Here is a 27,698-nt window from a genome sequence, read left to right as displayed (position 1 = left end):
CCCAATTGATATACTTCAGCAAAGTATTTACATCCTTTTGTAAATCTGTGTAGCAGCTTTATGTAAAGTCACTTCTGCTTTAGAGTTAAGCTCGTACTGTTTTTCATCTGTTCATCTATTAAAGTATAGTCAGATTACAAAAGTTGTATTTAAGAGCATTTCATTATAGTGTGAACTTTTTTCTTAATTCCCCCCTCCCCCAACACACAGACTCAATGCATGTACACTAACTGTGCATATTCTGAAAGAATGTTTACTCAGGTGAGTTTGTTACTAAAATGTGAGTAATGACCAGACTGTCTATTTGGGTTTGAAATATGTGCCTTATCATGGTTAAATGTGAATGTCTGTATTTAATTCTTCCATTAACAGATTGATGACTCTGGAACATCTATCTCTCTGGCCCAGCTTACAAAGGTAGAAAATGTTTTTTTTTGCTGTTAGTGGTGTTTATTCCCTGCAAATTTAATTCATTGCAAAGTTTAATTGTACTAAATGTTGCACTAATCTGTAATTGTCCCACAAGTTATCCAGTGCAAATTTACAGTAATGCATTGTATATTTTGCATAAAGTTACATTTTCAAATGCATTTATATTGTCATTAAAAATATTGTATTTTATGTGTAAATGTTAGTAACTTGAAACATTAATATATGCTGAATATCCTGTAAAGAGTGAGTGATATGGGGAAGATGGAAGGGGAGTCCCTCGACAGCCTCACCTAGCTACCATAATGCTCGTCTACCTCAGTCAGCCTTGAAAATACAGCAAGATAAAATCAGAGCTATTTGTTTTTTTTTAAATCTGGGATGTAGTGAATGCCGGATGGGTTATTTCACCTCTGATGGCTTTGAACATCTCTCCAATAAAGAAGGTGGTAGAAGAATGAAAAGCCCCAGATCACTGGATACCGTGATTGGTACGAAGGTTCTCTCCTTTAGCACCATCAAATCAGTGTATGGCTGTAAACAAAAAGACTGTTACCTCAGCAATTCGGCTAGGAAATAAAAACTACCTCTGTTATTGAAACTATAAATTTTGTGTGTAAATTTTTCCTGAATTTTATAGCAATGTCTACAATCGATTAACCGTGAATTAAGTGTATGCCAATCCCCTATGTTGTATTGACCCATGCATAGCTTAGCATTGACCATGTAAATGTAAACTGTTAAATACAATAAACTATATTCTCTAAGACCATATGTTGGAAAGGGTCTATATGGGTGGTCATTTGTTTGAACGCAGACTGTGTAAATCTACGTGAATTTTGTTTTTGCGTCTTGGCTGATCTCTAGGGAGAGACAAGTATTAGTCATATTAGTGGATGCTTGTACCATGAAGGGGGAAAAGATGCAGATACCAATTACACATGATTTTTATGTTATCTGAAATTATTGTACTTTCCCTCCTGGTTTGTAGATTTCACTAGTTTAAACCCAGTGTTACGATATGCACAAGAAATGCATAATTTTAGGGCTAAAAAATCTACAGAACCCCACACGCTTTCTCTGGTATCTGCAGTTGATCATTTGTAGTCATTTGTTTCATCTCATGTGAAAAGCTGTTTGGGTTCAAATAAATCTGTTTTGTGTGAGTGGTACAGTTAAACCTTGATGGGATCAATCTCCCTTTGCTGCATCATGGAATTAAAGCTAAATTACTGAGTAACCCTTATAGATTGGGTGAACAGTGAGATCTTCTCATCTGATAAACTCTTAATTTGCACTCATGGCATTGATTTAAAAGTTCCAGTTTGCATCTTGTTGAGTGGTATTCGAGCACTGAGGTTTGTTTGTGGTTGAAACCATTGAAATGTGGTTTAATGTGTAGCCTCCATTCCCAGTAATTTGATCCTAATTATTTGAGGTGTAGTTAAATGCAGTTTGTGAATTCTCTCTGAAATAGAGGTTGCTTTAGAGTATGTTTTCATTCTCTACGTCAGAGGTCAGACAGCCGAATGGGATAGGTCACAATGGATGTTCAGCAGCTTGTAACCTCCCTCTTCACTGTTATGTATCAGCATTCCATTTGGATATATGGATAGCTTTTTTTCATCCATCTGCATGGGTGGTTTTAGTATTGCATGGAAGAAAAAGAATATTTCCTCTTCAGTAGAGGTGATGCATTGATTCCAGAGTTCTGCTTGAAAATCTGCACTTACAAAGAAGGCATTTCCTAGCTGCAACTCATACTTTTACCTGTTCACTCTTCTGATGGGTTCCATCAAATTCCAAGGACTATACACAAAGAAGAGGATCAAAACTGATTAGTGTTTCTCAAGAACTGTAATTTTGCTCGTTGGAAAGCTGGCTCTACAATGTTCAGAGTTGATATCAAATGCAAATACTTCAATAGAAATCCAAATGCTACCTGGAAGGAACGTTTCGTCAATCCAGACCATTTCCAATTTGCTTAATTGGGTGGTATCAAGGATGTTCAAATCATGTTATGACTATTTGTGGATCACTTGAAAAAAATCTTAGTATCTCAGCTGGGTATTCAATCCAACGCATCTGACTTAAGGAAGTTTAAATTTGGTGTGCATAGGTCTAGAAGCTTGCTTCTATAAAGGTAAGTGTTGCAGTATAGCAGCATCTGAGTCCTGCCTAGAAAAGGCTTCAGTCATTCAGCTGGAAAACTAGACTTCATAACTGAAGCATATGATATGAAATACACAAGCTGATAATGCACAAGAATCCATGGTTTGTCTGTATATCAAGTTGTGTATGCAGGCTGTTTGAGCCATTGGAAGGTGAAGATAATTGCATACCTTCATCACTTGATACCCTTTAAATTATTTACCGCGTGCACAGACCACCAGTTATTGAATCTTGACAGAAATTCTTGAACTTGTGATTTCTGAATTTCATCTCTTCCTACCACTTAATGGCCACTCTGAATCTGAAATCCTATTTCTATTATGAGGCTTTGAGAAGATCTTGATTACAACTTGGAATACAATAATTAGTCATGAAATTGGGATCAACCAATGTTAATTTCTTTCCTATCTGTTTGTGTGGTACACACCTTCTGCTGTGTTATCTAGCTATAAGGGAAAGAGTTTTCATTTTCCTTGCTCTTCAAAATCGGTAATTTGATATTTGCTTTTGGGTCTGTTGTGCTCATCATTCCTTGTATGAACTTTCCCATCATATTTCAAATTCCAAGCCCTGCCAGCTTGCCAATAAGCTGATAACAGCAGGTTTAATTTCTGTATTGCACTCTGCATAAGTTGCTTCAACTTAGAATAAAAATTGTTGCCAATGTTCAGTATTTGAGTATACTGAATTCCAAACTGAATGTCAGGAATTTTAAGCTTCCTTGGTTTTCTTTTAAAACAAAGACTACCCTGAAAGTAATCTGGGAATGCTGGCTGAATAGAGTAGTGTCGGAATGAAAATCTAAATGACAGGATTGATTTTAGGTTTTGTCACTGTCTGGAATTATCTGAAGAATCTGGAATATTGCAACTAAAGGTGAGAGTACTCTAGTTCCTTGACATTAGCAAAATCAAAACAGGTCCACTTTTGGGTAACTATTATGTAGAATTTGTATTTACAGCTGAAGTTGTTTTTTCTAATTCTAGTACCCAGAATAGTTGTGTAAACGAGTTAAATATATTGCTGTTTGGTGAAAAATTGCTTTACTTGATTGAATGTTGCTACCATTCAGAATTAGGACATGTAAATGTAGGACTTCATGAGGTAATTCACAAAAGCATTGGTGGTTTAGTTGGGTTATCCATCTTAGTGGTCTGGATAGTGAAGGGATATTGAGAATTGCAGATTATAGTTAGGGGTACTGAAGTTTAAAAGTTGGGAATTTAAGCATCTTTATGTTATTAGCGTGATTGTTAGAATGAAGTGGGGAATCACCTAGTTATGATACAGGACAAGGAAACCATTCAGATTGCAGAGTTGGGGAATTTTGTTCTAATGAAAGTAATCACTGTCAAGAGTTTATCTCAAGGCTAGATTCTGTTATGAGGAGGATATCTGTTGTGTTTGAGCATTCGTGTGAAATATTAAGAGTCGTGGTTAGCTGATCATAAAGATTTACTTCAGTTTGTTCATTTATGATGTCCATATTACCCGTCTCCATTATAAAGGGGTTCTATGCTCAGTTGAGAGATTGCTGTTTTACTGGGTAATACCTGAACTACAGCAAGTTCGCTGTGTCAGAAATGAATGGATTGTACTTAGGTTTTTCAGAATAAGGGAAATGCAATCATTTTTGTACCACTTGTGTGGGTGATTTTTGCAGATTCTGAATGGATGATGCAACTTGCTTTTTAATGATTTCCAGATTCTGCTTGATGGAGACAGTTGTTTTTTGTTTGTGAGCTACTTTTGTAGTTGTGAAATTTACTTCTAATTTTTAATAAAAAGTAGCAGCATGATAGACTTAGAATCACTTTCAGCGTATCAACTACTATGATTCCATAAAATTTCTTGCTACTCCCATTTTAGATTTTTCTTGAAATCTCATTGAACTGCGTGATGGCAGGTCTACGGCTTTTGATTGCATTAACACCGTGATCTTGTGTCACAGTCTCTTGTCAGTTTATTTACAAATTAGTTTCCCCTGGTATCGAATAGAAGCAGAGATGTTCAATATTTTAACACATATTTGGACGTTCACTTAAAGTGTCCTAACATGCAAGGTTCTAGCGCAAGACCTGAGAATTAGCTCCTTGTTGGTCCACAGATGATGGACTAATTGGGCTCCCTCTGTTTTAAATTTTTTGATTCTACTCTGTAATATGGCCCAATTGAGGGTCAATTGCTTATAGAATAGTGAACCTGATGCAAAATCTTCACCCCAATGTAATGTTATACACTGCAGTTAATTTAATTGCATGTTTTTAAGACCCTGGTACTTATTTCAAGTCCAGTTAACTTGATGCAAGTAGGCCTTGAAAAAAAGCACATTTTGAAGAGTTAGTTTTTAATTAAAATATCTAAATACCAAATGAAATTATAAATTGAGAAATTAAATGATCACCCACACAAGCAGAAATTAGATAGTTTTAACTGTGAACTTCCAGTGAAATGTCAGCAGAGTTGATCGTACCAAGTGTTTTACTGTACATGCATGTGCTGTGCTGCTACTGTTTGAGAGCATAAATTGTGTGGATTAGAACCCAAATGGCTAGTTATGCTTTTGTGGGAGCATTAAAAGAAACTCTCTGCTAGGTCTTCTCCAATAGTTAGAGGTGTTGCTTGTAAATTTGATAGACAAGATTCCGATTTTGAGGGCATATTCCTTGCCCATCTTAAAATAGTTTTCTTCACAGCTGGCTTTGCTTTTAAGCACACTTGCATTGCCCCTCCATTTAATTCAGAATATTTCTTTTTATTTTTAGTGAACTGGGTCTTTGAACTTTTTACACTGAGATTGCAAAAAGTAAGCAATATCCGCATCCAGTTCATTCTGCTAGTGACCATATTCATCACTGGCTTTGTCTTTCTTCTGAGACAAGTGCCAGCTTCCATGAAACGGGGTCACTGTCATCTGGGCTAACAACTCATCCAATTAGTCCACAACAATGAAAATTCTTCCCAGCCATCCTTGTTTAGCAAAAGAGCACCTTAAAGGAAAAAGACAATAATCTAACGTTAATTTAGGATTGTTTTGGTATTTGAAACTTTTTTGATCAGTGGTCAATGTCGACCTGGCAAAATCCTCCCTAGTATGATCGTGACATGGCATTAGGGATTTTACTGAAATCCTTGGAACATGAGCATTATATAATGTCTTTGACTTCCTAAAAGTATTATAATTCGGCTACAGGTTACAGGCTTGAGGAACTCTTCCTCCCTCCCCAAGCTATTCGACAAGCTGGATGGAAGATGGTTTTATGTAAGTGGACTGACTTATTGATTATACAAGAGCAAAAGGGACAGGGCTTCCTGCTACTCTTTACAGGATGTGGACTGCAGTGTACAATAAATTCTAGATGGTAATTATTTTTGTAACACACGCCTATCAAACAGACGGCCAATCTGGCTGAAGCTAACGCCTCAGAGGAAGATAAAATTAAGGCAATGATGACTCAGTCTGGTCAAGAATATGATCCAGTCAAGTAAGTTGTAAAAGAGATGCTATTCAAAATTTCAATTTGGTTAATATTCCACAAATAGAAGCTGAGAATATATATTAATGTTTTTACTTTTTTTCCCTTAGTTACATGAAGAAACCTTTGGGTCCTCCTCCTCCAACATATACATGTTTTCGTTGTGGAAAACCTGGCCATTATATTAAAAACTGCCCAACAAATGGGGTGGGTAAACATGGTTCAACCTTTTATTTTGTAGTAACAATACTTTGTGTTCCTCTTGAAGTGGAATCCTGAATCCCCTGCTTTCCCTGGCCAATGGTTAAATTGGAGGAACAAGTTGGTTCACTGGAACTACTTCAGAAATGTATTTATAATTTGTTATCATAGCAGAACAATGTTGCTGGAGGCTGCACCTTTTTTTGCATTGACCTAGTGTTATCCAGAATTAATGCTTCTGTTTGTGGTGTCCTCTTGAAGCACTTAGTCATCTTCTGAAGATGTGACCAGTTCTAACAGTGTTAGACCATTTCATTCAGTCATCCATTATTCTTGGTAGAGTTTCAGAACAACAAATTATAACATCAAAATAATTAAAATCCTGTTTTTGTCTTGGTGTTGGGCTTGCCAGGCAAAGTGAAATCTGGAGCTGTGAAAAATAGTTGCTACGCTTGGTTCTAATATGGTTCTCAGTACTGTGCTGAATCTTTGTACTTGTAGATAAACTTCAAAACAAGGTTGTAGCTCTGGGATGTATTTTAGATCAGCACTAAACTCTAACTGCAACAGATTGCTAAGGGCATGGGAGCAGCTCCATTGTCAGCGCGACACTTCTATAATTTAAAAATAAATACTTCAATTTTTCTTTACAATAATTCAGGACAAAAATTTTGAAGCTGTGCCGAGGATTAAGAAAAGTACGGGGATTCCCCGCAGTTTTATGGTAGAAGTTGATGACCCCAACATGAAGGGTGCAATGCTCACCAATACTGGGAAATACGCAATACCAACAATTGATGCGTAAGTATTTAATATTTATTATCCTGCAGTACTGAGCTGTTTAGTTCGTGGATAGTCAATCTTAGTTAAAAATCCATATAAAGGGTGAATATAGTCACAAAGTTTAGGCTCCAGGCTCAACAACTGCAATTAATTATCCCATTATAAAATGTTATGCATAATCTTTATTAAATATTTTCCTGTGCATTAATTCCCATTTTAAGTAGATTCTTCACTGAGTAATCAAATAGGAAATTGCAGTCTTTAAGAAAAAAAAATTAGAGTTTATCATTGCTGCAACTTCAGTACCTTACTATTAAATATTTTGCGTTCTAGGGAAGCATATGCACAGGGCAAGAAGGAAAAGCCGCCGTTCTTGCCTGAGGAACCCTCATCATCATCTGAAGAGGAAGATCCAATCCCTGATGAACTGTTGTGCCTTATCTGCAAGGATCTTATGATGGATGCTGTTGTTATACCATGCTGTGGGAACAGTTACTGTGATGATTGTAAGTCATCTGAGGAACACATTGCTATTCAAGCAGGTCCTTAAGCAATCAGTCATTGGGATTCCTCTTATGGCTGTGGTTCAGTGAGTAGCACTTTCACCTCTGAGTCACTTGGTTCTGGGTTCAAGACCCACTCCAGGGCTAGAGCACAACAATCAATGCAGGCACGCCAGTGAGGAAGCAAGTCTTTTTTTCTTCTATTTCACATTTTTCATGTAGTTGTTGAAGTTGTAATTTTAAGTACTTTTATTTTTTAAGGTTGAATTATATTTGTTCATTTAATCTAATTGCTGTGTGCAGGTATCAGAACATCATTACTGGAATCTGAAGAGCACACCTGCCCAACTTGCCATCAGACAGATGTTTCACCTGATGCTTTGATTGCAAACAAATTTTTAAGACAGGTATTTCATCTAATGTGAAATTCCTAATTCAAAATCTAAGAACTTTGGTCTTGCATATGAAGTAACATGGTTCTTGCTCATAAATTACATCATCATAAATAACTTTTAGAATGACGAGCCTATAATTCCTGTACAATTCTTGGTAGCAAAAAATTATAGCTCAGTTTGCATCAGATTTGTCTGTGATATAAACGATCTCCAAATTACTGTTTGAGGAAAAGTGGAAGTTTGGATATAAATGGCAAAATAAATATTTGAAGTCTGTGTAGGGAATAGAATGTGGGAGTTTCAAATTTATTCTCAGTCACAGTATTCTTATTTGCAGGCTGTGAACAACTTCAAAAATGAAACCGGTTACACCAAACGAGCTCGCAAGCAACAGCCAACTCAGCAGCAGCGACAGGCTCCGTCCCAACAAATACATAATCAACAATCTGCTCTGAGGCCATTGCCCCTGCTCAACCCTCAACCTGTTCTTCCAGTAAGCAGAGCAGCTAGCTCAAAACCAGCAGACACGCCAGTCACCACCACTCCTCCGACTGGCCCAACTTCCCTTCCAAGTGCAGCCCCTACCCCAGTACGTGCTCCTTCTCCTGTGAAAACTAGTAGAGCTCCCCCCACTGCCAACAACCCTGCTCCAGACTTGTCAACAGCCACAGTTCATGTTCATCCGTTACCTCCAAAGCACGAAGAAGGGGATATGTAAGTTTTGTTCTTGTCACAAACTTTTAGGGATTGCAGTTACATCTTAGTATCAGATTTTCAAAGAAGTTGTTTAAAAGGTCGCAAGGGTGTTTCTGAGCAAAACTAGGCCACTGAGCCATGGTATTAGTGCCACTGCTGTGCGTTAAATGCAGAAGTGGTTTCACCTGTTACGACCATAAGTGAAGATTTCACTACTTGCTTCTTTAAAGTAGACTACTTGATTAAATTTTAGTTTGTAACTAACTCATGAATATTTTTCACTACCTATCTCTTTCACTCTTCTGTAGAAGTCATCATCACAGTACCTAGCTATCTCTTAAGCAATTTCAAAATCTTTATTTTGTCTGTGCACTTCAGAGTATCATTCTAGATATTAATCACTCCTTTTTGAGACAGCACTGATTTTAGACTGAATTAATTGTGGTTCCCAACTGTTTGATTCTGAATTACATTGTTACACTTCTCAAATAATTATAATGATAATCAAACTGGGTGACTAAGAGTAAATATTATTCCTTATGAAAAATTAGCTAGTCTGATTGCTCACTTCTCCCCACTGCTTCTAAAAACTGTGTTGACTGACTGAGTCATTATATTTAGAAACCCATTTTTGTATATTAGTGATTCGATTTGTTTTTTTTTCTTGTGGTTATTTAACAGCTGGTCTTCACTTGATTGCCCTCTTCCCTAAAACGGGTGGTGTGGAAATGTGCATCAGTGTGAAAAGTGACTGTTTTGAGCCTGAATAATGCAGCCGAATTTATTATTCTGGGTTTGAACTGCTGTGAGCTAATCCCTTGAATTAATGGTGAACTTTCAGCTGTTCACCCCGAGTTCTGGAATTTTCCATCAGCCACTTTGCCTCATTTCCTTGCACTTTTCAAAACCTATTCTTCTACTTTATTTTTGGAAAGCTAGGTGTAGAAGTGGGTTATTTAGCCCTCCTGAACTTGTTCCTTGCCATGCAATGAAGTCGTGGGTTATTTGCAGTCTTTACAACCTTCCAGCATGTATGTATCTTTGCCGATAACTTAAGATTTTTATCAGCCAGAAGTATCAACCTTAAATCCATGATTAACATAATATCAATCAGTTGCTATTGTGAAAGCCAGTTTCAAACATGTCACACTTTGCATGAGAGAGTGTTTCCTCATTTCATTCTTCTTTAGTTTAATTTTCAAACTTTCCATGAACACTCTTGTAGATTTAGACTCCATATCCAGCATAATTAGTTTGTCCCAATCTAATGTACGTGTTCTCCTTGATACCTGCGAAGTTTAATCAATTCCTCCTTTAGTCTTGTGAATTCCAGTGAAAATAACCAAGTTTGTGTAATTATACCATATAATTTAGTCTTTGGAATCCAGGTTCCATTCTGTTAAATTCATTATTTATTTATTTGTTTAAGTCAATTTGTAACTTCTCAGGGGTAATACCTAGAATGAGTACAGTACTCAAAATACAGTCAGCCCAGGCCTTTATATGCTGAAACATGATTTTTTTCCCCTTGTATTCAGTTCTTCGACATATAAAATGAATATTCCTCAACTTTATGCTGTTGTCATGACATTTGAATAATTTTACTGGACCGTTGTCTCCTTGACTTCTACTTTTTCTAGCTTTTCACTATTTATGCAGTACCCCCTGCTGTATCCTTTGAGTCTATTTGCAATTTGTCCAAAGTAGGCAAATGCACCATTTTCCACAGTTTAACCATTTCATTTAGTTTGGCAATGCCTCGTCCTTCTATGCCTTTATTGCTACTTGTCTTTTTGTCAGTGGCAAATTTGGATATGTAGCTTTTTTTCTGATCTCTTGGTCACGAATAGATAGGTTGAATAGTTGAAGCTCCATGCAAGTTCCTTGCTGGCACAAGTCATCACATCCTTTGAATTGAAGTACCTCTGAGTGATCCCTACTGACAGTTGCTCAGCTAATTTCCTGACTGGATCACTAATGTGTCTGCGGTTCCATGAACTTTGAAAAACTCAGACAAGGGACTTCATCAAATTCTATCTGGAAGTCCATTTTAAACTTTTATCTGCTCGTTACTCAGTCACCTCTTCGAAACATTGTCAGATTTAAGCGTGATATGCCATTTTCAAATCCATGTTGGATCTCTCTTACCAGAAAATGTTCACAAGTCAACCTTAGTTATGACTCCAACAATTTTCTGACATGTTGGGATTACTGGCTCCTGGTTTTGCTTATCTTGCTTTTCATAATCCCCTTTCTTTGTCATTTTTCTACTTGAAAAATGTTACTTCTAATATGAATAATGGGAGTAAGCTGAAGAACTTGAAAACTAATTCATACAAACACTGTTCACACATTCTCTAAATAATCACTAAACAGGCTGTGAATTGTGACATTAAGTTTCAATTACAGGTAGTTCTTCTTTAACGTGATGGTTGCATTTCTTGTGCAACCCCCCCCCCATTATAGAAAAATCACGCTTCGAAACAGCGCTTAAAGTATTGGCAATGTAATCGCGTTCCATCCAGCGAATGCTTTAAAAGTTCTCACTTGAGAAACTGTGTCCTCAACTTTTCAATCACATTACAGTGAATTTGTTTGAGCGAAACGTGTGTTATAGCAGAACGACCTGTAACTGTAAAAACGAAATGTTTTATTCTTATTTCATATTCAGTGAACTCAACAAAACAGTTGTTGTCACAGCCACAACTGGAACAATCACAAGCAATCCATCGATGTCTACAAGCAGTACCTCTGTCGTAAAGGTAAGTCATTGATTGTGCGTCAACATTATACAAAGTCAAAAGTCTCATAACACCAAGTTATAGTCCAACTGGTTTATTTGAAATTGCAAGCTTTTGGAACATCGCCTTTTCGCTTGAAGTGGGAGGGGAGCGCACAACCCAGAATTTATGGGTAGAGAGATGAAATTATCATACAAAAGATGTGAGTGGAGTGTCGCATAGTAAGTCTCTGCAGCTGACCAAGGATGTTAGACTCATTGGCTTAACATCCTTGGTCACCTGCAGAGACTTATTATTTGACACTCCACTCACAACTTTCATGTGTTCTTTTGATTTCTCTGCCTGAAAGTTCTGTGTTCTGTCTGCTTCTCTCTCACTTCATCTGACAAAAGGGCTATGTTGCATTTGAAATCACAAGCTTTTGCACCTGTTGGACTCAAACCTGGTGTCATTTGATTGCACCTCCATATCAATCTTGGTCAACTTGACCTTTATCTTGCATGATGCACTGACAGATAAAGGATCATTTTGATCCACCTGATAAAATCCTCCAACTTCGCATAGCTAATTTCAGGTAACTAAATCCAGCACAGTCCAACCATACCATACTAGAAAAGGCCAGGCATATATTGAGGGCCGAAGAGCCTGTACTGCACTGTAATGTTCTATGTTGTATATATCAATTGAGCCCAGGTGTGAGAAAAAGGGGAGGGGGGTATAATGGAAAAGGCCAAGAAGTAGAAGAATGCCAAGGGACCAAAATGATACAGTAAAATGATTCGTCTGATTCAAGTTTTTCAAATGGGGCCATGTATGAAATTCCATAGCAAATTGCATATGGCGTGGCATTTCATTTCAGCTCTATCAGCCTAAACTTGAAAACTGAGTTTTGGTAATTAGAAGTCACAGCTCTCCAGCATATGAAACAATGATTACCTAAAAGCAACATGTGCATCTCGTGTATATCGGTGGTTGAAACTGGAGTGATGTACTTTGAAGTTTCCTTGCAGTCCAATCAACCCACTAATAAATTATCTTTTACCTATTAAAAGGTTAAAAAGCTGATGTTTCTCACCTCGCACAATCACAATGGAAATGAATGGGGTATAGTTTGTTCCAAAATTTTATTTAGTGGACTAAGAGTTTTGACCCAGTCATGTTGTGTTAGAATGGGAAGATGTTTGTTCAGATTTTATGCAAGTAATCCCAGGTTGCAAGCATGTTCTGTTTTTCAGTTTTCTTGCAAGTTAAGTTGTACACAAGCCAGAATATGATGCAGGACAGTATAAAATAGCCATTCGTAAGTCCAGGAACTGTTCATACGTCAAACCTTAAAAATTACACCATATTTAAGATTGCACTCATTAAGTATGAGCATCCAAAAATTGGGAGCCCTATCCAAGGACTGAAAATCACTGGACTTCTGTTCAGTTGGAATAACTGGGAAAGATTAGTTTAAACTGTGAACTAACTTGTAGTCCAACTAACTAGCGATCTGCTATTGCTTTGGTTGGGTTCATTGTCACTGTTTTATTTCAGGGTTATCAAGTTCCTGTTCTTGGTCATCCGGCTTCACACGGGCAGTCCATACCCACAACAGGTTCGTTTTTAGGAAATGGTTTTCAGATTTGGTTATAAAATGAAGCAAAATATTAATTTGTTAACTTTTGTTCAGGTCAACCAATGAGAAGCAGTGGGGTTCGACCACCAGGGAACAGACCTGGCTGGGAATTGTAAGTAGAAACCACTTGGAATTCCTGCCTCCAAGCATAATTCCACTTTGAGAAGCCTTTTTACTGTAACATTTCTGTTTGTATCTGACAATATTGTGGTTTTCCTGTGTGCACTTCTACGTTCTGAATTGTGAAAACCTCTGCCTTTGAGGTATTCATAGCCATTTTCAGATTTTTACATTTGCTATTCAATAACTTGTAGAAATGAGGATATGGAGTAGACCATTTGACCCTTGGAACCTGTTCTGCATTTCATATGATCGCGCCTGATTCTTTATCAAAGTGCCATATTCTGCTTTCTCTTCATCCCATTTGATTCCTTTAATATCTAAAAATGATCCATCTCTTTCTTTGAATATATTCCATGACTTGGCCTCCGCAGCCTTCTGTGGTGGAGAATTCCACAATTTCACCACCATTTTGAGTAAATAAATCTTTCCTCATCTCAGTCCTAAATGGCCAACTCCTTGTTCTGGACTTTCCAGCCAGCAAATACATCCTCCCAATAGCTAATCTGTCCAGTACTGTTAGAGGTTTATATGTTTCAACCAGATGCCCTTGCATTCTTCTGAACTGTGGTTTGACTGAGCCTCCTAAGACAGTTCTGCCATCCCCACCTCATAAATCTCGTCTCCAATGCCTATATTAGTATATTCTTTCTTAGGGAGACCAAAGCTACATGTGATGCTCTATACCTATGTTCTACCGAGGATTGAGGTCCTGTATAACTGTAGTAAGACATCCCTACTTATGACTGCAGTCTTCCTGCAACAAAGACTAATATAGCATTGGCCTTCCAAATTGTTTGTTACATCTGTCTATCTGATTTATTTTTGAGTCACTGTAATCTTGCCAGATCAGAGGACTGTGCTCTCTGAGAAATGACTGGTGGGAGTTTAGCCTGAGTGTCTCCACACCTTAGGCACAGGGAGATGTTGAGAGTGTGAATTCTTAATGGTAACTTAAGCCAGTGTGGGAATTGAACACATGCTGTTGGGATCCCTTCATATTGCAAACCAGCTTTCCACTTGACTGAACTGACCAAGTGCTTTAATTAGCTGGTGGACAAGAGATCCAGAACTGTTGTACATCCACATTTCCCAATATAATGGCCATTTAAATAAAACTGTTTTTGTTATCATACTGAAGTGTATAACTTCACATTTAGTGAAGTATACTACATCTGCCAAGTGATTCCCCAGTCAACTTGTCTAAACCACCTTGAAATCTTCTTGTATCCTCCTCAATTTTGTAATCCCATCCAATTTTGTTATCAGCCTTTGGTTTCTTCATCCAGATCATTTGTATTCATCGTGAGTAATTGGGGCCCAAGCACTGATCCTTGCAGTACTCCACTAGTCACTGCCTTCCACCTGGAAAAAAGACACCCATTTATTCCCGTTGATTCAGGCTGCCAACTCTCAACCCACATTTTAATTTTGCCCAATAGCCTCTTATGCGGAACCTTACCAAAAATGCCTGTTTGTCCTGTTTTGCTGAATTCTAAAATGCTCCCAGTTCTCAAGCCTGCTACTCTTTCTGCCAACTTTATATCTTTACAGATTAGATTACAGATTACATTACAGTGTGGAAACAGGCCCTTCAGCCCAACAAGTCCACACCGACCCGCCGAAGCGAACCCACCCATACCCCTACATTTACCCCTTACCGAACACTACGGGCAATTTAGTATGGCCAATTCACCTGACCCTGCACATCTTTTGGACTGTGGGAGGAAACCGGAGCACCCGGAGGAAACCCACGCAGACACGGGGAGAATGTGCAAACTCCACACAGTCAGTAGCCTGAGGCGGGAATTGAACCCGGGTCTCTGGCGCTGTGAGGCAACAGTGCTAACCACTGTGCCACCGTGACGCCCACTGCCACCGTGCCGCCCATCTCTCCTCTTTGATCCAATACTATTCCAAATTCCTTTTGTGAGAATTTTAAGTGGTTGGGACACTGTTCCTGTCACATTTTTGCACCAAACAGGAATGAATAATTGTGATTTGTGCATATTAGCCATTGTGTATCCACCGTCAATCATTTTAATAAGGTTCCCCAAGCTAATTCATGTTCTTCATACCCTCTTGGTTCCCTTTTTAGATTCAGTTTGGATTTGACAACTTTGTTCTCCATTTTAATGAAGAATTATAGACTGTGGGCAATATTATGTTGCTGTTTTCCCCAGAGAAACCCACACAGCAAGACTGTTAATTATTTTTTTGTTTGAGAATAACCTGTTCTCTGGTTGGTTCCTCAATGTGTTTTTTTTTCCCAGGAAATTCTCCACAACATCACTGTTAATTTGCTTTGTCCAATCCATATGTAAATTGAAGTTAACTGTGATTAATTGTTTAATTGCACGCATCTCTTATAATTATTTAATGCCTTTGCTACATCGCTGCAGGCTGATAGCATCCATCAAAATCTTCTGCCCCTTGGTGTTTCTTCTCTAGCCATACAGATTCCACAGATTCAGTCCATCTCCGCTACACATTATAGGGTGTATAGGTTTGTGATTGAGTTTTCTTCAGAGGGGAGTGTAATTATGATAGAAATGACTTTCAGTTAGGCTTCTAGTTGAGCTATAACCAAGGATCTCTTGGCCTTGCCATCTTGGTTCCTTTGTGATACTGAAGCATTTAATGTGAAATACTATGTTTGAAAATAATTGTCAGTGCATTTCCATTTTAAAAAAGTACTGAAAGTAGATACTGTATAGCAAACAACATGAACCTTTTTCAGATTTGCAGCTATACTGAACTTACTATTTCTGCTTATCTCTAACTTAATCTGTTGCCTAGGCCGTCCACCAGAGGGCATCAGCAGAGTGATCGTGTTCCAAGAAGCAGAGCGCAGGCAACAAATCCCCCACCAGTGTACGTGCATCCACCAACCCTATATCCTCCTCCACCTCACCCAGTTCCACTTCCTCCAGGAGTGCCTCCTCCTCAATTCCCTCCACAGTTTCCTCCTGGCCAACCACCACCCGCTGGATTTAGCATCCCTCCTCCAGGATTCCCGCCAGCTCCAGCAACTATTTCTGCCCCTTGGGTACCTCCTGCCACTCCAGCAACTCCTGCGAGTGTAATGCCAACAGTCACACAAGCACCCCCACTTTCCAGGGAGGAGTTCTACAGGGAACAGCGACGGCTGAAAGAGGAGTGAGTGATTCTTGTTTTATGAAATGCTCATAAGTTCGGTGGTTGATCAATAGTTTATGACATGGGATTCTATTAGAAAGCTGACTACAATTGAAATGTCATCAGATGTATTATTTGCACCATATTTGTTGAAAATCTGAAATAAAAATCGTATTGTAGATTCTATGTAGATTTCTCAGTATGCATGAGAAAGTAAACTTGATATCTCAGACTGAACTATACTTATGACTTTATTTTACTTCAAACATTACAAGTCTTAGTTTTCCTGGTATGGATTAGTATTGTTGCTACTCATAAAAATCATGCTGAGATTTCCTGTGAGATGGTGACATCTTTTCTCACCAATATCTTGTACAGTACATAGAAACAATGTGGGCCTGGTATAGGCATATAAAAATGTTGTTTGGAGAGTTTATTGTGTTGAATGCAGGACTATAGCTAGACACTCCGCAGTAATTGGTTAGAACAAAAGTTGAAACAAAAATCTTACAATCACCCAGGCTGGAGGATTGAATTGCCTCTCTCATCCAACTACTCCATAGATCACAAGTTAAAAATTTTTTTTTCCATTTAGCAAGATGACCAAGTAAATTCTTTCAGGCTTTAAACAAAAAGAAAATATCAACCATGTCTTGATTCCAAGATGGCAACAAGATAGCAGGGCTTCTTGCCTGGGGATTATCTGCTCCAGTGTGCTTTATTTCTTTTTTTGTTTGTTTTATTTCTCTTTTTCTTTTTTCTTTTGTATTTTTCTTCTCTTTGGGTCAGTCAGCGGCATCAGCACAGCAGTGAGAGCGGGCCATGCACAGAGTGGCGATTGGAGGCAGTGGCAGCAAGGATGTCCTTCCCGGCACCCCTGGTTATCAGCGTCCGCAAAGCTCCTCCAAAGATCAGTTGGCTACTCCAGCAAGGCAACATCTCGAAGGAGGGTTGTCGAAGCAGGACTCTTGGCATGGCAGCCTGGCAGCAGGGCCAGAGACGACTCATTGCAGTCCAGCAAAACTGGGGACTCCTGGCTTTGGTGAGATGGCAGCAGCAGTGTGGTATGCCCAGAGCAGGGACTCCTGGCGTCATTTGAGGCAGTGCGGAGCCAGGAGCTCCTGGCTGTGATCGCAGTAGGCCTGGAGCAGGGAATCCTGGGTATCAGTGAGGTGACAGCTGGCTGTGGGGGTGAGCTTGGGTTCAGCATGAAACTCAGTGATGGCAAGGTTGGCCCAACACCAAAAGAGTGGTGACCCTTACAATAGTGGGTCCAGCACAGACAGTGGTGAGGAGGGTTGCCGGTGCAGATGTGCGACTCAGGACTCATGGTGGAGTCAGTGGAACAAAGACTGTCTTTCCATAATATCATCTTGCTCTTTTTATTCTTAAACTATTCAAAATGGCGCCTAATTGTGGCGACAGTTGAAGCTTTTCACTATTTTACTGTATTATTCACTGTAAGATACAAGTGACAAATCATTAAAATACACAATCAATCATGTACAAATATAAATGCTTGTATCTCTATAAATATCCCTTAATCACACTATTATCCTGAACAGAAGTAGTGTTTTGTTTTTAGAAATGGGAGACATTTGTTGGATAGCTTGTTAATAGCAGCCTTTCTTCCAGTTCAGTTAGTTCTTGGGCTTCACTCCAAATGAACCAGATAAAAGAAAAACCTCTTCAAGCCAGTTGCTCTCCAAAGTTAGCAGTCGTGTGATTTATTTTTTTTTTTAATTCAATGTCCACTGTCAATTTTCAATGGCTTTTGTCAAATAAACTATTCTGTGTATGTCCATCAATTTGAAATCACTACTATTTCTGCAATCCTTCAAGCAATATTAAATATAAAACACTATGTAACCAGCATTTCATTGTGTGCTACTGGGGATCACGTAATGAAAACAAAAATGCAATACAATGTTGTTCAGTAGTACTGGTCTAAGTTTTAATCCTGTAACTGCTATGAAGAATGCCTTAAGCTGTATGTCACTAACGTGAAAGTCATACCTCGGTCATATCTTAATCCTACAAAGTTTGTGATCATTGATGTTCACTCATCTCAAGCCCACAATATTCCTGAAGGAGTTCTTAAGGGTAGTACCCTCAGCCAAAACATCTTCACTTGCTTCTTCAATTACCTTCCTTCCATCATGAGATTAAATGTGTGAATTTCACTGGGGATTGCAGAGTTTCCCCCTTTCCTAAGGAGCTGGGGGGCTTTCTTAAACCACCCCAGTCCATTTGATGTAGTTGACACCAATTGTGCTGTTCGGGAGGGAGTTCCAGAAACCTTGCAACACTGAAGGAACAGAAACATTTTCAAGCCAGGGTGTTGAGAAGCTTGAGGGGAACATGCAGGTGAAGGTTTTCCCATGTATCTACTGTCTTTCCTTCTAGACGACAGTGATCATTGGCTTGGATGGCTGCTATAAGGAGCCTTAATGAATTTCTGCAATACTACTGAGGGTTGGTAGTGAAGGGATTGGAAGTTAGTTGACGTGGTGCCTATCTAATGGGCTGCATTGTTCTTGTGTCAAGATCCCACCTAGTTGTCTATTGCTCTAGAATCTGTAAATGGAGCTGTAATCTTCCAGGCAAGTAGAGAGTATTCCAGCACATTCTTGGCTTATGCCTTGTAGATGGTTGGCAGCCTTTGGGCAATCAGCTGAGTTACTCACTGCAGGATTCCGAGCCTCTGGACATTTCAGCACCAATCCTAGGCATTGTGTATTTAGTCATGAAGTACATCAGTATCTGCAGAGTGGCATATGATGCTAAGCAGCATAATTATCTGCCCACTTCAGACCTATTGGAAGGCTGATCACTGACCATGGTTGAACCTAAGACGCTACCCTGAGGACCTCTTGCAGAGATGACATGAAGCTGAGGTGACTGACCTAGATGTTCAGCACTATTCGACAACTTGGGTCCTTGCATAGTTTGGGTCCATATGCAACAAGCCATGGGCAGCATCCAGGCTTTGGCTAAGTGGCACATAATATTTGTGTCCCCCAAATGTCAGGCAGTAATCATGTAAGCTTAAAAATGTGTTCATATGGACAATTTGGTCACTCAAGCTTTCCACTATTCATAAGCTTATGGCTAATCTTTGTATTTTGAATTCCGTATTTCCTTTCATGCCCAATTAACTTTGAAATCTCTCGCCTAACAAGAATATATCCACCTCTGTCTTTTAAAAAAAAAGGTCATCCCACCGAGTTGTCTACTGCTCTAGAATGTCATATACCTCTCAATATTCAGGGCCCAATTTTCATTGACCTGTTGCCACATTTCTTGAATGGCTATCAGATCATATCTGTTTACTTAACTGCTGTATGCAATCAAACATAAAGCCTTTATCTTTTTTGATATTTTTGTAATATCTAGTCTCTATGTATACCTAGGTTTTTTTCTCTGTGCCTCTTCTTGCTATTTTCTGATCTGTTACTTCTGTAGTATTATTGCATCTTTCCACATTTGATCCCATGTTCACACGAGTTAAAAGTACTGTGTTTTCTGTTCCAGCCTGGTTAGTATAGACCATTCCAACAGTACAGCCCTTTTCCCCCCCCCTTTGTACTGGTGCTAGTGACCCATGAACCAGAATCTACTCATCCCACACCACTAGTCTTTGAGCCATTTGTTCATCTCCTGGATAATACGCTATGATCTGGAAATTCCCCTGTAAGTCTCCCCATCCTAATGTGGTCCTATATCAATCTCCCTGCACCATTGCTGGGACAAATCCTGGAACTCCCTCACTGACAAGACTATGGTGTACCTACGCCACATGAACAGCAGTGGAAGAAAGCAGCTCCCCATTACTAGCTTGAGAGTGTTTCAGGGATGAGCAATATAAGCTGACTGAACCAGCAGTGCCTACATCCAGTGAGCAAATGCATTTAAAAGGAAAAAAAATGCACTGTATAAAGTGCATGCCATGGCTAATGGTCATCAAAGGAGGAATTGAGCAAGGACATGGTTCAGTTTTGTCTCGTCATACTTTAATCTTGATGCACCTCATCTTTTCAATAAATGAAATAAATGTCTTGTACAAGTTTATTTCCTATTAAAATTGTATTTTAATTGGAAGGGAATGGCTTTTGCAGCTCAGTAAATTGGGTATTATTTAGCTGTTTGAAACAAAAAGCAAGTTACTAGGGGCAGACTTGCTATATTCCAAACTCATTTTGAAGTGCGTGCCCTTCCTTTTAATGGTACAGCTTATGAAAGAACAAAATCTGGTTGTGTATAAAGGTGGGCAATTCTCATTGCTAGTAGCATGTTAAAAGGTATGCAGAAGTGAACTATGTAGATGTAATAAATGTGTAAACATGTGAGGCCTACAATCTTTGTTTTATGTAAATTTACTTCTGTCTTCTCCTCCCCAACCCCCACCATCACCCACCCCATCACCACCACCACCAACTGATAAATCCAAATATTTTAGGGAGAAGAAAAAGTCCAAGCTTGATGAGTTCACCAATGATTTTGCTAAGGAGTTAATGGAGTATAGAAAAATTCAAAAGGAACGCAGGCGTTCCTACTCAAGGTAAGTTTGCTTATTGTAAAATTGAACATGAACAGATTTGTCAATCCTGTAGCAGGTATAAAGATTAACCTGTTTGTTATGCTTATTTAATCTGTAGAGAGGCTGTCTGATCTAACAACCATGTGGGCTATTTTGCTGGTAAAATGGCAATCTGCCATAATTGTAGAATGTTCATCAAGAAATTATCAAATTCTGAAGAAGGGTGACTGGATCCAGAGCGTTGAATGTTTCTCACAACAGATACTGCCAGACATGCTGAGTTTCTCCAGCAGTTTCAGTTCTTGTTTCAGCTATCCAGCATCTGTGTATTTTTTAAAGTCCTCAGGTCTTTATTCATGTAAAGTTGAGGTGAATAATTTTTGACTTGATGATTCCCCCACCCCCAAAATATATTTCCTCACCTTTTTTTAGTCTTCTCTTGCCTGTACGTTATATGGAGAGAGTCTCATTTCTTTTCTGAAAAATCAACACTCTGGATCCAGTCTTTGTGTATTGTGATTGGCACTTCACTGTTCCCTATTGTGGAATTACTGAGTGAATTCTGTAATCCGGATAATTTCTGTTTTAGTTTGATATGAATTTCAGGACTTAGTTTTCTGTAGTTTTTAAAGCTTGCTTTAGAAGTTTCCTATACCAAGTGTAACACTCGTCATGCTTGCAGAATAATGGATTTCATCTATTCGCTCCACCTCGCTGCCACCATTTTGCTTATTAAACAGCAGAAATCTGAAAGCAGCAGACAGAACAGTGAACATTTGACCAGAAGCTGCCTTTCCAGTAGGCTGATTCCCTGATGCCCTGCCCAGCCAGCTTTTCTTTTATTCAAACATAGTCACAATTTTAAGTGGGTTCTCTCTTCAGAGATATGGGAGAAAGCTTGTGTACTTTGGAGTTGTAACATGTAATACTTTTTTTCTGATCATTTCCTACTCAGGTCCAGGTCACGTTCATATAGTGGATCATCATTCAGTGGAAGCTCTTATTCTTATTCCAAGTCTCGATCTAATTCCTCAAGATCCTATTCTCGGTCAGTTAGTAGATCACCAAGTCGTTCGTATTCAAGATCCCCTTCGTATCGAAGAGGCAGTGGAAAGAGTCGAGGTTATCGATCCAGATCCAGGTCACGTGGGTTCCACCGATCCAGATCCAGGTCACCATCCTACAGAAGCTATCGCTCTCGCACCCGATCTCCAAATTACAAAACACATTCTCCTTACAAACGAAATGCTCCCCAAGGTGAAAACGATCGTGAATATTATGATCGCTACAGAGAGCCACCGCCTCCATTCGACTACAGAGAACTTTATGAAAGGCCTCGTGATCCAAGAGACTCTTTTGAGAGGGAACGGTACAGAGAGTGGGAAAGGCGATGCAGAGCATGGTACGAATATTATAAGGGCTACAGTGGTGGTAATCAGCCGCGACCACGGTCTCCCTCAAATAAGGATCACTTCTCTCCAGAGCGCTTTGGTACTGCAAGTGCTAGGCGTGACGGTTCACCGCATAGCCGGGGCCGTCGAGATGAATATCCAGTTGAACAGACCTCTCGTATTCGTAATATAGCTGGCACTGGGAATTATCAAGAAAAGTACTCTTACAGAGAGAGTCACAATACAAAAGAATCAAGAGATTCAAAAGAAAAAGAAGCACCAAGCCTTCGTCCTGATTCCAAAGGAACAAAGCATAAAAAACACAGGAAGAAGAAAAAAGATGAAACAGAGATGCTCACCAACCCTGATTCTTCTCGGGATGGGAAGAAAACTGGGGAGACCCCTGGCGATGAAGGGAAAGGGACCTCTTTATTTCTGCCCCTCAGCAGAGACGATGCAACACCAGTGAGAGATGAGCCCATGGAAGGAGACTCTATTCCTTACAAAGCCACATCTGAAAAGGAGAGAAAGGAAAAGTTAAAAGCAAAGAGTGATAAACAGAAACGGAAAACAGAGAGCAGCACACCAAAGAAGGAATCCTCTGGAAAAACAGCAAAAGTATCTCAGGAAAAGCCTATCGAGAGAGAGCGAGAGAAATCCCCTCACACTGAGATCACTGCAAAGAAAGTAAGAGAGGAATGTCCTCCCAAAACAGAGGGGACAAAAATCCATCTTCTTCCAAAAAGCGAGAAGTTTTTTTTACCCAGGAAGGTGCAACTTAAAATGGGGCGTGAATACCAAGAGATGAAGATTGTAAAAGAGGAAAAACAAAGAAAGGATTACCCCAGGGAGGAAACTAAACATGAAAAACACGATAAAGTAGTCAATAGAGAGGAAAAATCAAAAAAGATCATTAAAGCTGATGAAAAACCAACTAAAGCAGAAGTAAAAGCTGATAAACGTAAAAGGAAAACTGATGAAAAAGTGCCCGAGAGAGAACTTGGAACACCTCCGACTAAATCTTCAAAAGTAGAAACAGCAGAGGGAGCAAAAAGTTCAGTGAAAGGTAAATTTAACTCTGGCAGTGAGAAATCAACAGAAAAACACACAGACTTGCCTGCTGACAAGGAAAAGACGACTCCTCCAAATGTATCAGTGAGGAAAATCAAAATAAACCGGGAAAGTGGCAAAAAGATTGTGAGTGGAGAGTCCCCAGCTCCACTGGAAGAGTCTACAGAATTAGCAGAAATTAATGGTGCGAAATCCAAACCTGAGAAAGTGCGAACCAAGACGAGGAGGAAAGTGGCTGGGGGCGAGGTGGCTGGTTCAACACTTGTGGATTATACAAGGTTAGAACATTTCAGATTATATCTTTTATGTTTAGGATGATTAACATTAAAATGTCTGATTTCTTTGGTGGGGAGGGGGGTGGATTGTAGTTCTGTGTTTTTTTTATATTTTGTTTGAAGTGTTTTTAAGCTGAACTGGTCCTCACCCTCAACAACTTCTTCAAATCCTCCCACTTCCTTCAGACCAAAGGAATAACTATGGACACCCACATGGGCCCCAGCTAAGCCTGCCTCTTTGGATTTGTGGAAAAGTCCATGTTCCATAGTTACAGTGGTACTATTCCCCACCTTTTCCTCTGCTACATTGATGATTATTGGTGCTAACTTGTGCTCCCATAAGGGGGTTGAACAGTTCATCAACTTGATGAAGACCTTCCACTCTGGCCTCAAGTTCACCTGGACCATCTCGGACACCTCCATCTCAGTCTCCATTTCCAGCGACTGACTCGACACTAACAAATACTTCAAACCCATCGACTACTTCAAGGACCGCAATTTCCCTTCCAATGTCAACAATGCCCTCCAGCGCATATCCTCCACTTCCCACACCTCCACCCTTGAACTCCAACCCCGACAAGGATAGAACCCCACTGGTCCTCACTTTCCACCCCATTAATCTCCGAATACAGCGCATTATCCTCCACCATTTTAATCAAATTCAGTCACACCCCACCACCAGAGAAATTTCCTTCCCCACCCCTGTCAGCATTCCACAGAGACCATTCCCTCTCCCAATTCCCTAATTAGGTCCATGCTCCTTTCCACTCCCAGCACCTTCCCTTGCTGCCACAAGAGGTGTAAAACCTTTGCCCACATCTCTTCTATCCCCCCCCCCCCCCCCCCCCACCTCTATCCAGCAGAGAATTTCCTGCACATCCAAACACCCTGTGTTTGCTCTTGATGTGGCCCCCTCTACATTGGGGAGACAGGATGTCAACTCATGGAGCATTTCAGAGAACATCTCTGGCGCACGCACGCACTAAACAACTCCACCGATCTGTAGCCAACCACTTCAATTCCCCCTCTCACTCCGCAAGGACATTCAAGTCCTGGGTCATCTCCACTGCCAAATCCTAGCCACTTGATGCCTGGAGGAAGAACACCTCATCTTCCACCTTGGGACCCTCCAACCACCCAGTATCAACGTCGACTTCACCAGTTTCCTCATCTCCCTTCCCTCCACTTCATCCCAGATCCAGTCCTCCAATTCAGCACCGCCCTCTTGAAGTGTCCTATCTGTCCATCTTCCTTCCCGCCACCTGCTGCACATACCTTTTGCTTTCCAAGCTACCCACCACAATCCCCCCACCACCACCAAATGTTCCTGATGAATGGCTTATGCCTGAAACATCGACTCCTACTCCTGTGAAGCTGCCTGACCTGTGCTTTTCCAGCACCACACTCTTCAATTCTGATCTGCGGTCCTGTCTTTCTCCCAGTGATATTAAACAGCCCAGTTTGTGTTTGTGTGGTATAGTTCAGTTACCACAGCCAAATGTTTGCATTCCTGATTCTAAATAACTTTGGTAACCAAGCCCACAAAATTCCCAAATCCACATGAGTGATTTTCAAAATCTTTGACTTCCTGTTTTCCTTCAACAAAAGAGAGCTGAATGTTGAACATATTATTAAAATTGTGATTCCACTGGTGGGAGCAGAGAGGAAATTGCATCCTGTCCCCGTATGCAGATGTTTGGTTGAACTACAGCAGCTATAAACCAGCCTGTGCACCTGAAAAATCAAGTACACCTCAACTGCTGTGCCCTTTTATCATCCACTCATGCAGACAAGATCATCTGGCCTCCAATTGCTCCCTATTGCAGCAACCCTTCACAATTTCAGTGTGCACCAGTTTTACCTGGGGATTTAGGGTAGCTACGTGCGATCACCTGTTGACTCTCGCTCTGGCTTCCTCCTTGTAGGGAAGTCCATTCCTACAACAGCTGAGATGGAGGTGGGGTAAGTTGTGGGTGTGCAGCACGTGCTATTTCAGGTTAGTGCTTGATTGCATGCTGTTTCTGTGTTGCATTAGATGAGCCTTTCCAAGGTGACCATAATTAGGAATTGTAGCTACTGAAGTGGTGGAGGGAAAGCTGGCAGTCAAGATGATGTAATTGAGCTGTTATCTTTCCATCCCCAGTACCAGTTCTGCTGGAGGCAGCCCCATTAGGAAAGCTGAAGAGAAATTGGACACAAAGAAAACCGTGATCAAGACAATGGAAGAGTACAACAGTGATACTAGACCCCCAGCTGAAGATGAGATTGTTATTGTCCAAGTTCCTCGTTCCAAGTGGGAAAAGGAGGATTACGAGACTGATGAAGATGAAGGAAAAACAGCTGCTGCGTTAAATATTGGGAAAGCTGCTGGCTGTGGACTAAGTGCCACTGTGAAGTCTTTCAACCCAGCAAAGCAAACCGATAAAGAGGTTCCATCTGAGAGATTCCCAAAAACTGTTAAAGAGCCAAATCTGGATGAGACTCAACAGGAGCCCAAAACAACGGCAAAAAATTTAAATGAGAAAGGTTTGAAGACCAAAGATAAAGAGCATGGGTCAGACAAAGAGACTCCAGACAAGAAGAAAGCTCTAATTCAGCCTGACAAGCCAACAGTTACAGAGCGGGATATAGAGTCAGCAGTTGCCAATAATGTCCCTCAATCTTCAAAAGACCGGTTGGTTGAAAAATTAGATCCAGGCAATAGAGGAGCATCAAACAAAGACTCTGGTCCTTCTGTTGATGGAAAGGTGGAAAATGTCGACAGGCAGGTCTCTGTTTCCAAACGCAGAGAGGAGCGAACTCGAGATATTAAGAAGCGAGATTCTCCCAGTAAATGTGAAGAACTGGCACCAAGCTTAAAAGGCAAGGAGCAACAGATAGACACCAGGAAAAGTAGCTCAGAGCCCAAGAAAAATGACCACAGTCCTGGGAAGGAAAGGAGACTGCATACAGACCACAGAAGTAGTTCTGAGTCCAAAAGTGCCACTGAAGAACCAAAATCATCATCCCTTTCCAGCCGAGAGAAGGAGAAATATATGTTGGAAATCAAGAGCAGTAAGGAGAGGCAAGTCTCTGGGAAAATGGTCTCTCACCGGACTGAAATATCAGCAGAAAAGAATGAGCAAGAGCATTCTGGCCGAAGTGACAAAGATCACAGCCGCAACAAGCCCGCTGGACCAGTTAGCCGCTCTGTCCGACATTCTCGCCACTCTCTGGATCTGGCCAGAGAAACTGATGAGGCAGCCTTTGAACCTGACTACAATGAGAGTGAAAGCGAAGTTGAAGAGGAGCATACACCGAGAGAGGGAAGGGAAGCAAAAGAGATTATGCACCAAACAAGAGAGATCAAGGGGACATCCATAGGTTCCAGAAATAACAGCACTAAAAGTCTCACCCAAAACAGCATGAGCCCGACTTGTTGTCGGAGTCACAGCCCAAGTGAGAGCCAGACTCGGAGCCGCAGTAGCAGTGTCAGTTCAGGGGACACTCAAGATAGCAAAAAGAAAAAGAAGAAAAAAGAGAAAAAGAAACACAAAAAACACAAGAAGCATAAAAAGCACAAGAAACATTTGGGCATTGATTCTGAACTTGACAAAACACAGAAACACAAACACAAAAAGAAAAAGTCTAAAAAAAGCAAGGACAAAGAAAAGGACAAGGACAGTGACCAGAAGGTCCGATCATCTGTCATCTTACGAACAGCAGAAACTGATTAGACAGTGGCTGGAGCATTTGATCTGATCCTGTAATAAATAGAAGCTTTGTAAATATTCACTCGGACATTGCTATTCTGCGCTGAGTCCACTGCAACTTTGGAGATTTTGTTTTCTGTAATATTGAGGGTTTATAAATTAGTTTTTGTACAGAATTATGTTTGACCATGTGTATGGGCAGATTATCCTGCAGCATTTTTAAGTGAACTATCAGACTACACTGGGAACTACTGTGAAAATTTTTCACTAAACTTTTTTTTATAGCTGTGTATACAAGCTAACAGTGTAATTAATGTAAATGTTTTGCCTGATGATTTGCAGTATAAAGTAAAGCCTCACTGTGTCATCTTTTGACTGAATAAATTTTCATTGAATTCATTAGTCATTGCAAATACCATGTGTCACTATGCTGTTCCAAACTCCACAGCCCTCG

At 40.0% G+C, this 27,698-nt stretch overlaps 1 protein-coding gene across 2 annotated transcripts; it reads left to right on the top strand.

Moving 5' to 3' along the window:
• The first annotated feature begins 7 nt into the window (after positions 1 to 7).
• On the top strand, positions 8 to 27,646 carry LOC122560732 (E3 ubiquitin-protein ligase RBBP6-like). Of its 2 annotated transcripts, XM_043711722.1 has the most exons (16): positions 8 to 261; positions 373 to 417; positions 5,795 to 5,863; positions 5,998 to 6,086; positions 6,188 to 6,284; positions 6,940 to 7,079; positions 7,395 to 7,567; positions 7,868 to 7,971; positions 8,297 to 8,673; positions 11,327 to 11,417; positions 12,936 to 12,996; positions 13,072 to 13,129; positions 15,937 to 16,296; positions 20,735 to 20,836; positions 21,771 to 23,555; positions 25,696 to 27,646. In XM_043711722.1, the coding sequence occupies exons 1-16, from the start codon at positions 220 to 222 to the stop codon at positions 27,266 to 27,268; spliced, it is 5,166 nt and encodes a 1,721-aa protein (XP_043567657.1). In that variant the 5' UTR covers positions 8 to 219; the 3' UTR covers positions 27,269 to 27,646. The 2 variants fall into 2 exon arrangements, with proteins under 2 accessions (XP_043567657.1, XP_043567659.1); XM_043711724.1 differs by lacking the exons at positions 8 to 261; positions 5,795 to 5,863 and having other exon boundaries at positions 297 to 417.
• The last annotated feature ends 52 nt before the right edge of the window (positions 27,647 to 27,698 follow it).

The sequence above is a fragment of the Chiloscyllium plagiosum genome, chromosome 21 (genome assembly GCF_004010195.1).
Source record: "Chiloscyllium plagiosum isolate BGI_BamShark_2017 chromosome 21, ASM401019v2, whole genome shotgun sequence".
Taxonomy (NCBI): domain Eukaryota; kingdom Metazoa; phylum Chordata; class Chondrichthyes; order Orectolobiformes; family Hemiscylliidae; genus Chiloscyllium; species Chiloscyllium plagiosum.
Note: the sequence above shows the minus strand (reverse complement) of the source record. Positions and strands in the feature narration are given on the sequence as shown.